Below are 16,139 nucleotides of genomic sequence, written 5' to 3'. Positions count from 1 at the left end.
ATGTCCAATACTGAAATGCATTGCATTCGGAGATCTTTATTATTGTGTTTAGCTGCCAGAAATTCTAAATGGCACAAAGGTAGGTTTGGTAAAAAAGATGCATTACCTCCGAATACATGTTAAAAGCTGTGTCATTTCCACAAAGTGAGAGAATAGTAAACAATAGTTAAGCAATAGGTGCAGGGTAATACACTCTTTATTTCTACCAAGTTTCAATAGCCTGCGTTTAAATATTTCTGAGATGTCAACAATAAAAGCAAGTATTCGTAGGTAAATTTCGGTAACCGAATGTTACCTACGAATACAATTTGACATCATGACAGTATTGTGAAACACCGCCATTCATGCCAATGCCCATATTGGTGCATAACGAAGGCCCGTATGTTTGCTATCAAATCATATGTCAATGAAAGTTGCGAATTCACATACATGCCCACCATGCAAAAGTGAATACGGCTTAATTGTTGAAAAATATGTACTGAAATAGACGACGGTCTGCTCATTTGAAAGAAAAATCAGATTCAAAGAAGATTATGAATGGGATAAATACTTGGATTTGTCAACTGTCATGTGTGCTTCATTTTAAATGTTTACCGACCTTCTGGTTTCTGAGTAATTTGTGTCCAAATTGATTTATTCGAAGGTAACTTTTGACGTTTTCGCTAAGGTTACCTACGAATACCTTGGAAAAAACGACTGTTCTCATTGTCTCATGATCTAGACAACACAGTGATGGACCCTGGTATAAAGCTAATTGTAGTTGCCCTCAAACGAAAGGCCACAAGACGTAACTGACTCCAAGATGGACTTCACAAGTCTGCAATAACGGTTTTAAGCGATTTGTGTGCAATTAAGCAAATTAAAGTCACTTTAGTGCCTTTGTTTCTTACTTCAATCCTCTTTCAACCGCTGTGAACCGACATTATTAATACATGATAGGGTCTAAAGTATCAATAAACGCTCATAACGAAAATAATACATTCAAAGTGCTTTATAAAATGAAGTTTTGATTGCGATATCCACCAAAAGTCTAATTCTTACCTACAAATACTGAAATGTTACTTACGAATACAGCATAATACATGACATATGTAATGAAGTGTCCCTACCAATGGAAATTAATTGTCAAAAACTTTAAGCGGTACCCCAGGACACTATTATTACCCATATACGGATTCATTCAACAATTATTTATTATGTAAAATTGCTGATTAACTACTTGTATATCAAAATGAAGTGGTCAAAATCTTGCTAAAAGCATCAAAATTTTTTGATCTAAGGTAATAGCATTTATTCATTTGGACGTACCATCTGAAAGAGATCTAAAACTACCATTTTATTAATTCATTACCATAATAGCAAAATTTAAACCTCTAAACTCAATATAGATATTGTTAAATCGCTCATGTTACCTACGAATACCGGGTTTCTTCACCTTTTCATTGTATAAAGCGTTAGGTGTATGCGTATAATTCCTAATATTCTTGAAAACATATATCCTACTCGTTCTTATACAATGTGTAAATTGATTCATACTCATTTGATAAATAAAATACAGAAACTGACCTAAACTTCATTTTCAAAAATAAACTAGCATAAATTGACTAAGATCATATTTATCGCGTTATAAAAATAAAAACAAATATTTTCTGGTTGAGCTAGCATTTTCCTGACACCCTGTGGTCTACATTACACGAAAATAGCATTAATGGGAATATTCCATTTGTTTTAGGTTGATTAGTATTGCGATAGTGAAAGCATCCTAGTGGTATTCGTAGGTAACATTGGGTTTTGATATCACATTTACTATCACACGTCCTGGATTTATTTTTCAAGATTAGTAATGGCACTTTTGGTTCCTATAAGGCCAATATGTCATCAATCAATGGGCAAAAGGAAAAAATTGTGGAGACATTTTATTTCGGACTTTTATTTTTGGCCCGTGGACACTTTTTTGGTTGGATTCGACCATATATGTGACATTTGGGAACCAAAGGCCTCACACAGTATTGTTATTACTGTGCATCTATCCACTATATGCTTTGTAATGGTGCATCTGACTGAATTTATTATACCTATAGCATCACAACCCATTGCAATATCTCACAGGTAAATCAGAAACATGTGTTTGTGGACTTAACATGGTTTCGAACCAAGCTCTTCATATGTCGAATATGAAATAAAAGTTCACTACATCAATAATCAATATATCGAGGGCTTAGTACAACAAAGGGCTATCTGAATTTTTGGCAATATTGAGGCTTTGATGCCAAAATAATCCTGAGAAAACTGGGAATGTTCTGGACACAATTGAAATTTATATTTAAATTAATGGATCTCAAAATCAGGATTCCTGTAGCTTCCTGTTAACAAAATGAGCAAAAGTAGTATTTTTTCTATGTGTTAACCTTCAAAAGAGTTTGTGTATGCGATGCAGGGGGTAGCTGGTATTTAGAGCAACAAAGGGCTATCTGCATGGCTATCTTAATTGTATATAGTCTTTCAATCATGTGTACCTCATCAATATTTTAGTCACTAATTTCATTAATTTACTTTCAATAATTAGTTTTTAATATGTGCATTTTGTTTTTTGTTTTTCTTTGTTTTACCTTAAATGTTAACATAGGATATGTCATTGATGGACATGACAGGTGGTTGGTTGGACTCGGCATTTTTGTTGTCTACCAACCAGCTGCCATGTCAAATAAATGCCATATACCTGTATCAAGGGGCTACAGAGCCACAGGCCTTTGGGCCTCAACTGTAATTCCTCCACTCATCGTTGTATTATGAATTTCCATAGTTTATTATAATATGTATTATTCCTTATATCATTATAATGTATTATTCTTATGTATTATTCTTGTATCATGTAATGAGTGAAAAGATAATAATAAATCTAGATAATAATAAATCTATCTATCTATCTGCAGACGTTTTTGCTCATTATCTCGAAATGCCCAAATTGTGGATAGCCCTTTGTTGCACCAAACCCTCGATATGTCCTATATTCGACAGAGACTATACTGTACAGCTGCTAAGTTGATTCATTGTAACAGTAGGGTAACCAGGATTTTAGTGTGAGGGGGGGGGGGGCAAAGCCACATTTTCATCTCCATTGTCAATTTTTGTCCCATTTTTAGTCATTTTAAGGATACTTTACTCTTTGCTGTCCCCATTTTATCCTGGCTCCCCCTGGCTAAGCCCCTGCATTGGGCACCTAAGTTTATTTTAAGACAGGGAGGCAATTTAAATTCACCCATAGTGACTTCTACAGGTTACAAAAAATCATACAGGGGTACATATTTAAAATGCTCGAATCTTCTTGACATTTATCAGAGAAATGATTGAATGTATCTCTAAACAAGATTGGAACATTTTCAAATGTTTACCCCAGTAAGACCTTTCGCTACCTCTAGCGATAACTATGTGGGTCAAATCCGAAATAGTTCTATATCTTAAAATAAACTTTGGATCATGTACTTCTTGTGCAAAAACTCTCATGCTTTTATTACAAGTACACAACTGGACCAAAATTGGAAGCTTAGCAGCTGTACTGAACCTTATTTTTCGATGTAGCAAACCTTCAACATAGTGAGCGTTCGGCATGACAGATAAAAACTGGTTAAAGAACAAGTGTACAGGTAAAAAAATGACTCAGAAGTTATTTCATCAAGAACAACTGAAGACCTAAGCATTATATATTATTTTATTTCATTAAAATAATAACTTGGGAGAAAGTCACTCTTCATGAAACTGCCTTAGATTTCTCTTCTTTTCCTCTATGGCAAGTTCTAAAATGTCTCCTTAAATATCCCCGACATGCAAATGATGAATCACATAAATCACACTGGAAAGATTTCTCATTAGTGTGCGCACTTTGAAAATGTTGATTTAAATTAGTTCTCTGGGTGTAACTCTTTTCACAATATTTGCACTGATAGGGTTTCACTTTTGTGTGGGTTAAAATGTGTTGCGCTAAATTACCACTTTGCTTGAATGCTTTGTTGCAATAACTACACTTAAAAGGCTTCTCCTCTGTATGTTGTCTAATATGGACAGTCAAATGATTTTTCCTAGCGAACTGCTTCTCACAAAATTCACATTTATACGGTTTCTCTTTAGTGTGGATCCGAGTATGTTCTTTGACTTGGTTACTTGTTGCGAACGGTTTTTGACAAAAATCACACTGATAACGTTTCTCTTTCTCATGTGTCACTCGTATGTGGTTGAGTCTATTTGCTCTATCAGCGAAGAATTTCTGACAAATTTCACACTGGAACGGTTTCTCTCTGGAGTGAGTGCGATAATGAACTTTAAGTTGCGGTCTATTTGTGTAACTTTTATCGCAGATTTCACACTTATGTGGTCTGTCGTTGGTGTGAAGTCGAATATGCTGAATCAAATGAGGTCTTTGGGCAAACAACCTTGAGCAATACTCACACTGAAAAGGTTTCTCTTTGGTATGAGTTCTTGCATGAATTTTGAGATTTGTCCGATTAGGAAAGCTTCGTTGACAAAATTCACAATTAAAAAATCTATCCAATTTGTGAGTTCTTCTTATGTGGAATGTTAATGAGCCTGGTCTTGAAAACGATTTATAACAGTAGTCACATTTGTGTGGTGTCGGTTTGCTCACTTTGCTGCTTTTCTCCTGTGGGTTGTTGAAACTATTCTTAAGTCCTTGATATTTGCTTCGATGTCTTTTGCTGTGTTGTTGTAGCATGTCGAAGGAGAAAAGTAAACTCCACAATATCCGAGTTAAAGGTTTCATGTTTTAAGTTTTTTCTAAGTGAAGGATGAATTTGTTGCAAATCACAATTTGTTGCAAAAGTCATCAAAAGTACTAATCTACCGTCAAATTGTCAATCATCTGTTCAGGACTTCATATTTTCAATCATCACAAAACCTCCTTGAACGATATGACCCGGACACACTGCATTCACATGACGAGCTGTAAAAAACAAGTTGGAAAACAGCAAAATATTATTATTAAGTCAGTATCATTAATATTGATCTCAGATTGGAGATGAAAGGGGTTGAGCCTACGTTCGGCATGGTGTTAGCTAGCCACCCGTCTGGCCGTCATTTTAGACGGGCAGTTTGCTCCTGGGACGGGCAAAATTAATGCCTTTGACAGATGCTATGTTATAAATTGTATGTTTTGAGAAGCTAATTGGTCTTTTTAGTAGACCAGATTTGTAGAACAAGGCCATATCAGCAGATATTTGAACTCTCTGAACCCCCAATGGGCTATAGAAGTCTTGTAAATGTTTTAAAGGTCAAATTAGGACAGGCAGTTTTTTCAAATGACGGGCAACCCTCAATTTCTAGCTAAGACCCTGACGTTCGGTGTTAATATATGGTGGTCACAAGGTCATAATCCAAAGTCAGCAGTCCCATTTTCTTTGAGCAGAGTGGTGACTGGGGATGAGTTGTGTTTTATGGAATGGCATAGCTGATGAGAATTGTTTATCAAAAAGGGAATGCAAAGCAGTATCTTAAAACTAAGATGCTAGGCTAAACTGTGTGCATGGCAGTAGGTTACACCATTCAACTAATTATATCCACTTCTGTAGATCATAAATTTGAACTCAACCAGCATATTGACAGTGATTTTATGATGGACTGTGTCATGCTTCAGCGAATCTGAACAGATTTCGAATGCAACAGTCTCTGGCCTCGAATGTGAAGTTCATCGGCAAACACATTCATGGCTAGACTTCTCAACCAAAATATGACAATACTCACGAGTATATTTTGGGGGAGATTTTGGGGTTAAAGCAAGGGCAGCAAAAAAAGAAGGGCGGTGGAAGTGCAAGGAGAATTATTAAAGAAAAAAGGTGGGGTAGAAGGGCGCAAGAAGAATGATAAATGAAAATAGGTGGAAAATTATGGAAAACTAATGTAACTATATAACTTTTTGGTCGCAGGCAGGGCCACCGCTTGAGGCAGTGGGGATAACAGGGACTGCCTTTTGAAAATTAGAAAAGAGCTGTAGAATGCTCTTCTGGTCTCTTCAAGAAGAGCTTTAGAAGAGCTGTTTGCACCTGCAGCCATTAAAGCATAAAGAATTTAATGAGTGATCTAGAGGAGCTATAAACCGCTCTTGCAATGCAACTTAAGAAGAGCTGTAGAGGAGTGATTGCTCTCACTCCTCTCAAACGGCAGTCCCTGGGATATTTGGGGGGTGTACTACTACTGGGTGTAAGACCTTTAACCACCACTTTATAGATTTTGGGTCAACCTTTTTGGGATGTAGCTGCAGGGGGCGGAAAATTTACATTTCCTGTAGGCCTAGCCCCCACCCACCCGGATAGGAGCGGCCACGATACGCCACTGACAGGGCTGTCAACTTTTTGGAATTGCTTGACGTGAGACAGGAGGCGTACCGGGATTTGCCGACTCCAATGTTAATGTTCATTTTGACCCATGATTATTTGAGCCACAGCGCTCGAGAATGTGAAAACCAGGGGGGGGGGTGGTTGGGGTGTAGGAACAACAAATTATTCATGATGATGCGTGAGATTTTACTAATTTTCCAGCTTTTTGCGTGAGATTTACTACTTAGCCGTGAGATTATACTACCTTGGCGTGAGACCGTGAGAAAGTGACCCAATGCGTGAGAGTTGACAGCCCTGCACTGCACTGACAGTGATACTAGCCAACTAAGCTTTAAAAGTAAAGTGAAAGTCGGGACCTGAGTACAGTAGTACTACTTTAATTATGAAAATGTCACGTTTATAGTGGTTTACACGCTGGCCAAATAACTGACAAAATGACTGACTACTAGTTCTTGCTTACCATTGCTTACTGGGTAGACAAAATAGGCCCCGCAGAAGGAAAACATCTCATACAAATTGCAAACAAATAATCTGTTTTGCTAGTAATTTTTGTGTGACTAAATCAAGCCTGTCGTACACAAGCAGTGTATAAGGGTGCACATCACTAAATAAATCTCCGAAAATTATATGACATTATAAAAATAATATCAGCGTTCGAAATTTTGGTTGTCCGGTTGCCCGGGACAACTGACTAAAAAAGTGGCTGGACAACCAAAAATACTGATTCGGTTGTCCGCAGGACAACCATAAATCTGTAGCCAAAATGGACCTTTGTACATACGTACAACCAAAAACTTAGACGGACAACCAGAAATTGTAACCTGGTTGTCCGTGGGACAACCATTTTTTTTTCCTTAAGGCGGTATAAAATTAATGTTTTGGTTCTCGTCCAGAGGATTTTCATGAATTGATGAGGGAGGGAGGTGTTTTTTTTTTTGTTTTTTTTTTTTTTTTTTGTAAAATTTGTTTTGTCAGTAGTTTTCGGTTTTTTCCAACAGTGCTCGAGGAAACGATGAGGCCCTTTTTTTTTTTTTTCAAATGTGAGATTCTGAGGATAAACCCCTAGAGTACCACAAAAAGACTTGGAAGTGATGCTTGTTCTCTAATAAACTTATTTATATGTATGAAGATTTCATAAATCATTCCAAAGTCTAAAAAATTGAAAAATCTAAAAAAATATAAAAAAAAAAAAAAAAAAAAAAAAAATCTGACAAATCCCAGAAATTGAGGAGGGAGGGGACGAGAACCAAAATATTAATTTTACACGGCCTAATTCGAACTCAAGACATTTTTGACGAGCCGAAAGGGGGGGGGGGTAAGCAATTTTTGGCCAGCCGAGAGGGGGGCAAGCAATTTTTGGCACACATTCATGGGCGCCTTTTAAATAAAACGCGCTAAAAAGGCTTAGGAAAACGCTACAGAAACGCTTAATTTTCCTGCATATCAAAACCTTTAGTAACATTTCAGAATCAGTGAATTCACGGCAGACTTGGCCATTCAAAACGCAACAGAAAACTGGCTAAAAATGACCAAATTTTTCTTTAAATCGCCGTCAATTTCGAACTAGTGAACTCAGAATTCTATACCCACGTTTATATTACCTTGAGATATTCTTTAACCCTAAAATTATTTTTTTGAAGCTGTAGGTGCTTCCATAAACCCGCCTGAATTTTTTATTTATTCCATCTTTTCACTCATTTTGTTCCTTTACCTGCGTGAGATCAAGTTTTTCTGGGTTTTCCTGTCAAACCTGCCCTGTTCCAACAGTCACTCTACGAAATAGCGCCACGTTATTAAAAATGTTTTCGGGTTAATCGACTGTATAGACATTTTCCCTAATGGTCATCTAAAAATGGTTATAATAGACCTGAATTTAGTCTCGCCGCATACAAAAAACTATGGGTACCCCCTAATCAGAAGTCAATTCTAGTCCCTTCGATAACTCGCTGGGTCTGCCAGTCTTAGTCACAGCCTATATGGCACAGCATAATTCGCATTACGTGAAATACGACCAAGCGTAGACTTTGCGTAGACTATACGATCTCATATTTCAGCATGACTCCACACAGCTCGCGTTCATCAAGGTCACTATTGCTTTTCATTGTGTAGTGAATATTATTTTGGGTAAAAAACATGTTACTTTTCACATAGAAAGGTGTTGATATGCTTGCTGCGCTCGCAACATGTATATAGGCCTAGACCATTTAGGGACCGTTCATAAATACTTTGGTGGGGGGGGGGGGGCTGGGCACTTGGAAATTTTGGAGTCAAAACTTTTTTTTCCCCCCCCCCCCCTCCAGAGAACCTAAAACTTTTTGACCCCTCTTTAGACATACAAAACTTTTGACCCCCCCTTTCCAAGAGGTTAAAACAGTCTGGGAGGGGGGGGTACTCCATTTGTGCAAGTCAGTCACAATTATACCCGGCAATTATAGGCCTACATTTATTTATAATAGGTCTGTTTTCTAAAAACATGAAAGTTGAAGGTGTTTTTCACATGCTGTGACTTGTATGAAGTTTAATTTCAATTTATGTATTCTAATTTTTTGAAAATACAATTATATTTCATTCTTATAACCAATAATTGAATACATAAAAGTAACACAAAAAATGGAAATTGACAGTGGGGTAGCTAGGGCTTGTGACACTCAGGGCTAAGGATAGGTGTCGCTCCCGATTCTTGAAAAAATTATTGCGCGCGGAGCACAAATAGGGTCTATCACTAATTAATTTTGGTTATAATGAAGTTGATCTTTCAATTGACTTCGTCCTGAAATTTTGCGCGAAGCGCGTGAAAATTTTGACTTCCATCGCTTAAGGGGTATTATCAGTGGGATACATACAATGTACAATGACATACAATACAATACAATACAATACAATACAATAGGCCTACATGTAAAGTCTTTGAGATTCCAAAAAGGCTTTAAGGCAGAGTAAAAAAAATACATGTTTCTCGTCCACGCCCTCCTCCTTTTTTGAAGATTTTTCACATTTCTTTTTATTTTGTAGACTTTCAGTTATAACATGTTGAAAAAGATGTTTCAGAAGTTGAAACTTATTTTACGGCTTTGTAGATGCATAATACATCATTTAAGAAGAGTTTTGTGATCACTAGAGGGGCCTACCTCTCAAAACAACAAAATAAAAAGGGCCTCCTCCTTTTCTCAGATATCAATCTGTATGAATACCTAAAATATGGTGCCGAATACAGGTATTTAGCGTCGTTTTCCAATAAAAAATAGAAAATAAAAAGCCCATCATCCTCCTAATTTTTAAAAGCCTGGACGAGAAACATATTTTTATTTTGACTTGGCCTAATGGGATACCGGTAGTGAGCGCGCGTAGCGCGCCAAAAATGTATTTTACACTATTTTTGGCCATAATCAAGGTAAAAAAGGGCTTTATTTGTACATATGCGCGCGTAGCGGGCAAAAATTTTGCATGCTCTTGTTCTTTTGGTATGTTCTTTTGGTATTTTCTTGTTTAAAACTTTTTTGACCCCCTCCTTTAGTAACCAAAACTTTTTGGTCCCCCCCTTTGTGCAACTCAAACCTTTTTGTGTCCCCCCCCACACTTTGCCCAGTCCCCCCCCCACCAAAGTATTTATGAACCGGAAATTGGGAGCTATTGGGATCCGAAAAATTTGGCATGAAGGGGGGGGGGGGGGCAAAGAATTTTTGGCATGCCGAGAGGCCGGCTGGGGGAAAGCGAAGTTTTGGCGGACCGAGGAGGGGGGGGGGGCAAGCCCCTAAGGGGTTGTGCAATATAAAATTATGTGTATTTGTTTGTTTGTTTGTTTGTTAAAAGGGTCGCTCCATGTGGAGACACCTCCTGATGGGACCATGCAGGCTCAAACAAAATGCTCAAGCCAGGCTAAAAACCTATAAGCATGCTAGCTGGTCTGTATGGAAAGAGAAGTGAGAAACAGATTTGACAAAGGACAAGGAAAAGAAGGCCATGCACTCGATCACAACAATCGACCGACTGTCTGCCGAAAATCGCTCGCCCGGGTGCCCGGCCCCCATTTGGCCGTGTCAAAACTCTTTGCCCCCCCCCACGTGCCAAAAACAGCCCCCCCTCGTCACTTTTTGATGTGCCAAAAACCTTTGCAGATTTTGGGGAACCCAGTGCATCATGATCGAGTGTGGCAAGCAGGAAATTGTGCATGATTTGAACGTGTTTCTAACGTTTTCCTGCACATTTTAGGGCGATTATACTAGTGATGCCCAAAATATCTGTGCCCCGAATCTGCTCCCCCTTTGACCTGCCAAACATTGCTTCACTCCCCCCTCAAACTGCCAATAATCTCTCATTTATGACCCTATTTTTCATTATTTTTCTTTCAAAAATGTTCAAATTTTGATGAATTTTTGACAATTTTGTATGAACTTTATTATTATTATTATTTGAAATAGGGGGTCATAAAATTTTTGATGACCAAATTCAATGTAGATGACCAAGATGACCATAGTGTGTTTATTTTATTCTAAAAGACTAAGATATGCTTACAACTGTTTTTTAATAGGGGGATCATAAAATTTTTGGTACCGAAAAAGTGGGGGTCACGATTTTATTGACGCCAACTTTTTTCTAAATTTGGACCCCCCTTCCGAAGAAAATGATAGCCCCTAAAAGCAACTAGCAACATGAAACCAAAATGCGGCCTAAAATTCATCAAATTACGGAAAATAAAATTTATTTAGTATTGAGCACCCTTAATAAAACTCGCCCTGACCAAATTAGCCTAAAATTTAATTCCATTTATTTACATACTAATGCATGAATACTGCGTACTTTTCTTTAAAATAATGCACTAGTTTTACTCAACAAACTCGTGTCCAACTCTTACACAGAAAGTAAATTGACATTTTCACACTTTTCCGCATAGTCAATTTTTATACGTGACCAACTTGTGTAATTTTTTTTCCTGTGCATGTACATTTAATTGATTGAAGTTGACCTGGGCATAAGTGGTGTTGCTATCATACTAGTTTGGACGCCCAATCGGGTTTCAGCCACTGTATTTTATGGATTTGCAGTGGGCTATAAAATTTAGTCCACCTTGTCCTTGTAGCGTAGCCAGTACCAGTAGCGTAGCCAGCGGGGCTGCCCCATGACAAAAAAATGAAAGAAAAAAGTGTCCCTCTGACCAAAGGGCAAGGGAAAGGGCGAGGAGCCCTTGTCAAATTTCACCCCGCGCCGATCATGGGCCAATAAAAAGTTCTGCTCGCTACGCCCGCATATCAGCAAGAACTCCCTGAAGGCATGTCACTATTAAATAGCCAACAGGGCCAGGAGGGAGGACTTTTAAAATATCACACCAATTGGGATTAGATTAATTAGTAAAGATCCAAATTATCCTAATTAGCCATAATAATATCAAAAATATCCAAATTATCCAAAATAGCCCTAATAATATCCAAATTATCTAAAATATCCAAATAGCTGAAATATCCAAATTATCGTAATGACCCATGATAATATTAAAAATATCCAAATTATCCTAATTAGCCATAATAATATCCAAAATATATAAAATATCTAAATTATCCAAAATAGCCATAATAATATCCAAAATATCTAAAATATACTAATATCTGAAATATCCAAATTATCCTAATTAGCCACAATAATATCCAAAATATCCAAATTATCCAAAATAGCCCTAATAATAGCCAAATTATCTAAAATATCCAAATAGCTGAAATATCCAAATTATCCATTGACCCATAATAAAATAAAAATATAACAAATATCCAAATATCCTAATTAGCCATAATAATATCTAAAACATCTAAAATATCCAAACTATCCAAAATAGCCCTAATAATATCCAAAATATCTAAAATATCCAAATTATCCAAAATAGCCCTAATAATATCCAAATTATCTAAAATATCCAAATATCTGAAATATCCAAATTATCCTAAAGTCCCATAATAATATGAAAAATATCACAAATATCCAAATTATCCTAATTAGCCATAATAATATCCAAAATATCCAAAATAGCCCTAATAATATCCAAATTATCTAAAATATCCAAATAGCTGAAATATCCAAATTATCCTAATGACCCATAATAATATTAAAAATATCCAAATTATCCTAATTAGCCATAATAATATCCAAAATATCTAAAATATCCAAATTATCCAAAATAGCCCTAATAATATCCAAAATATCTAAAATATCAAAATTATCCAAAATAGCCCTAATAATATCCAAATTATCTAAAATATCCAAATAGCTGAAATATCCAACTTATCCTAATGACCCATAATAATATTAAAAATATCCAAATTATCCTAATTAGCCATAATAATATCCAAAATATATAAAATATACTAATATCTGAAATATCCAAATTATCCTAATTAGCCACAATAATATCCAAAATATCCAAATTATCCAAAATAGCCCTAATAATAGCCAAATTATCTAAAATATCCAAATAGCTGAAATATCCAAATTATCCATTGACCCATAATAATATGAAAAATATAACAAATATCCAAATTATCCTAATTAGCCATAATAATATCTAAAATATCTAAAATATCCAAATAATCCAAAATAGACCTAATAATATCCAAAATATCTATAATATCCAAATTATCCAAAATAGCCCTAATAATATCCAAATTATCTAAAATATCCAAATATCTGAAATGTCCAAATTATCCATTGACCCATAATAATATGAAAAATATAACAAATATCCAAATTATCCTAATTAGCCATAAGAATATCTAAAATATCTAAAATATCCAAATAATCCAAAATAGACCTAATAATATCCAAAATATCTATAATATCCAAATTATCCAAAATAGCCCTAATAATATCCAAATTATCTAAAATATCCAAATATCCAAATTATCCTAAAGTCCCATAATAATATGAGAAATATCACAAATATCCAAAATTCCAAATTATCCTAATTAGCCATAATAATATCAAAAATATCCAAAATAGCCCTAATAATATCCAAATTATCTAAAATATCCAAATAGCTGAAATATCCAAATTATCCTAATGACCCATAATAATATTAAATATATCCAAATTATCCTAATTAGCCATAATAATATCCAAAATATCTAAAATATCCAAATTATCCAAAATAGCCCTAATAATATCCAAAATATCTAAAATATCCAAATTATCCAAAATAGCCCTAATAATATCCAAATTATCTAAAATATCCAAATAGCTGAAATATCCAAATTATCCTAAAGACCCATCTAAAATATCCTAATATCTGAAATATCCAAATTATCCTAATTAGCCACAATAATATCCAAATTATCCAAAATAGCCCTAATAATAGCCAAATTATCTAAAATATCCAAATATCTGAAATATCCAAATTATCCTCATGACCCATAATAATATGAAAATATAACAAATATCCAAATTATCCTAATTAGCCATAATAATATCCAAAATATCTAAAATATCTTAATTAGCCATAGGTATATCACCTCAAAAATAAGCGCAGCAGAAAAACGTTATTTAATGTTTCTACATGAATGAGCTTTATTAAAGCATCAAAAATCAAAAAACGGAATTGAAATCGGTCAATGCATTGTGATGTAGTGTCAATTTTAAGATGCTCGTAAATGGAATTAAAACCTGCCACAAATGGCTATAATGACAAAATTGGCACATTACGAGATTTTGAAGGTTTATTTGGACGATTGCTTGAAAAAGCAGCGTTAATTTAAGTACCACAGGTTAAATGCCTATCTTTTCTTAACTTCGTTAAAGAAAACAAAATTTAAAAATCTATCATTGAATAATTATAATAAATTAACCAAATATACTATTTTAGCAAATTCAGCCAATCTGCAGACAAATTAAAGGTGAAAAAATGACTAAGTTCAGTTAATTAATATGCAAAATTGATGCCAATAGAAAACCGTACATGATATCAGGGTGCGGTTTTTTTGCACACATGTATACAGAGTTATTTCAATTGATAACAAAAATGCACAAAAAGTAATTAATTATGCAAATTAGCTAATTACAGGTAATTATGTATTCATGATATTTTTATGTAAATTAGGCATGAGTAATTTTGTGTTTTTTCAATATTTAATGAAAGTCTATTCATTCACCATAAATATGTCAAGTATGAACCTGTTATGATGTTGAATAAAGAAACTGCAGTTAATTACTTAAATATAATACAAAACATACAAAGTTTGACATTTTGACGATGTCTTGAATAGAGTTTTAATTTTTTTCTGTTAACATGGTATGTGTCACCATTGCTCAAAGCCAAATCCGAAAAGTAAAAATCATAATTCATTTGCAATGAGACTTTAAATGAACATTTTGTTATCTGGATTAACATGGGATGACAAATGGTAAACGGAAAAGCTATCCCCACTGTACCGCGTATACAAAAATAGTATGGCCTTGGACACACACAATGGCTTAGAGCTATTGAGGTTTGGAAAATTACTCCCTAAAAATATCTTTGATATAATGTTTTGTTTCAACTAGTTTTCTCGAAGTGTTTCATTCGTTTTCGACGGAAATAATTTACATGCTAAGAAAGATTAGTATTTCAGCTAAATGGTGGTAGGTCCCTTTATTTCAATAGGCCTATATTTTACTGATTTATGAGCGATCTTCAAAACTCCATAAAAACAGGCAGTAGCTCTTAAACAAAACAATTTTTAATTTTGAGGGACCCGATGGTAGCCTCGGAAAGGCTTCACACACCATATATTAAAAATTCAAACAATTTGGATAAATGAAGCATACTGAGGAAATTCATTTGTCGACATGGATGTCTATTAAAATTGGCCAACTTTGAAGCGCGCGCTTTTCAATTCACTGTTATGCTTGTATGCACAGTGTAGCAGAATTATTGTGCAGCCACTGTGACATACCTAAATTAATATCTAAAATATCCAAATATCTGAAATATATAAATATCCATACTATCCTTGATAGCCTAATATCCAAATTATCTAAAATATCCAAATATCCAAATTATCCTAAAGTCCCATAATAATATGAGAAATATCACAAATATCCAAATTATCCTAATTAGCCATAATAATATCAAAAATATCCAAAATAGCCCTAATAATATCCAAATTATCTAAAATATCCAAATAGCTGAAATATCCAAATTATCCTAATGACCCATAATAATATTAAATATATCCAAATTATCCTAATTAGCCATAATAATATCCAAAATATCTAAAATATCCAAATTATCCAAAATAGCCCTAATAATATCCAAAATATCTAAAATATCCAAATTATCCAAAATAGCCCTAATAATATCCAAATTATCTAAAATATCCAAATAGCTGAAATATCCAAATTATCCTAAAGACCCATCTAAAATATCCTAATATCTGAAATATCCAAATTATCCTAATTAGCCACAATAATATCCAAATTATCCAAAATAGCCCTAATAATAGCCAAATTATCTAAAATATCCAAATATCTGAAATATCCAAATTATCCTCATGACCCATAATAATATGAAAATATAACAAATATCCAAATTATCCTAATTAGCCATAATAATATCCAAAATATCTAAAATATCTTAATTAGCCATAATATCTAAAATATCCAAATATCTGAAATATATAAATATCCATAATATCCTTGATAGCCTAATATCCAAATTATCTAAAATATCCAAATATCCAAAATATCAGTAGGTGCAACTATTATCCAAATTATCCATAATATCCTTTAATAATATCCAAATATCTTAATAGCTAATAGCTGAAGCTAATTGGATATTTG

General features: G+C 34.4%; 1 protein-coding gene across 1 annotated transcript; it reads right to left on the bottom strand.

Annotated features, from left to right (window-relative positions):
• Window positions 1–3,655: 3,655 nt before the first annotated feature.
• LOC140167357 (uncharacterized) lies at window positions 3,656–6,898 on the bottom strand. The gene is made up of 2 exons (XM_072190671.1): window positions 6,805–6,898; window positions 3,656–4,954 (listed from the first exon to the last, which is right to left on the bottom strand). The coding sequence occupies exon 2, from the start codon at window positions 4,772–4,774 to the stop codon at window positions 3,749–3,751; it is 1,026 nt and encodes a 341-aa protein (XP_072046772.1). The 5' UTR covers window positions 4,775–4,954; window positions 6,805–6,898; the 3' UTR covers window positions 3,656–3,748.
• Between the last annotated feature and the right edge of the window lie 9,241 nt (window positions 6,899–16,139).

This window comes from Amphiura filiformis, chromosome 13 (genome assembly GCF_039555335.1).
Source record: "Amphiura filiformis chromosome 13, Afil_fr2py, whole genome shotgun sequence".
Lineage (NCBI taxonomy): Eukaryota > Metazoa > Echinodermata > Ophiuroidea > Amphilepidida > Amphiuridae > Amphiura > Amphiura filiformis.
This window is presented reverse-complemented; position numbering and strand designations above follow the sequence as displayed.

Coding starts and splice junctions, on each gene's coding strand:
- LOC140167357 (XM_072190671.1), bottom strand. CDS start 4,774: ATGAAACCTTTAACTCGGATATTGTGGAGTTTACTTTTCTCCTTCGAC.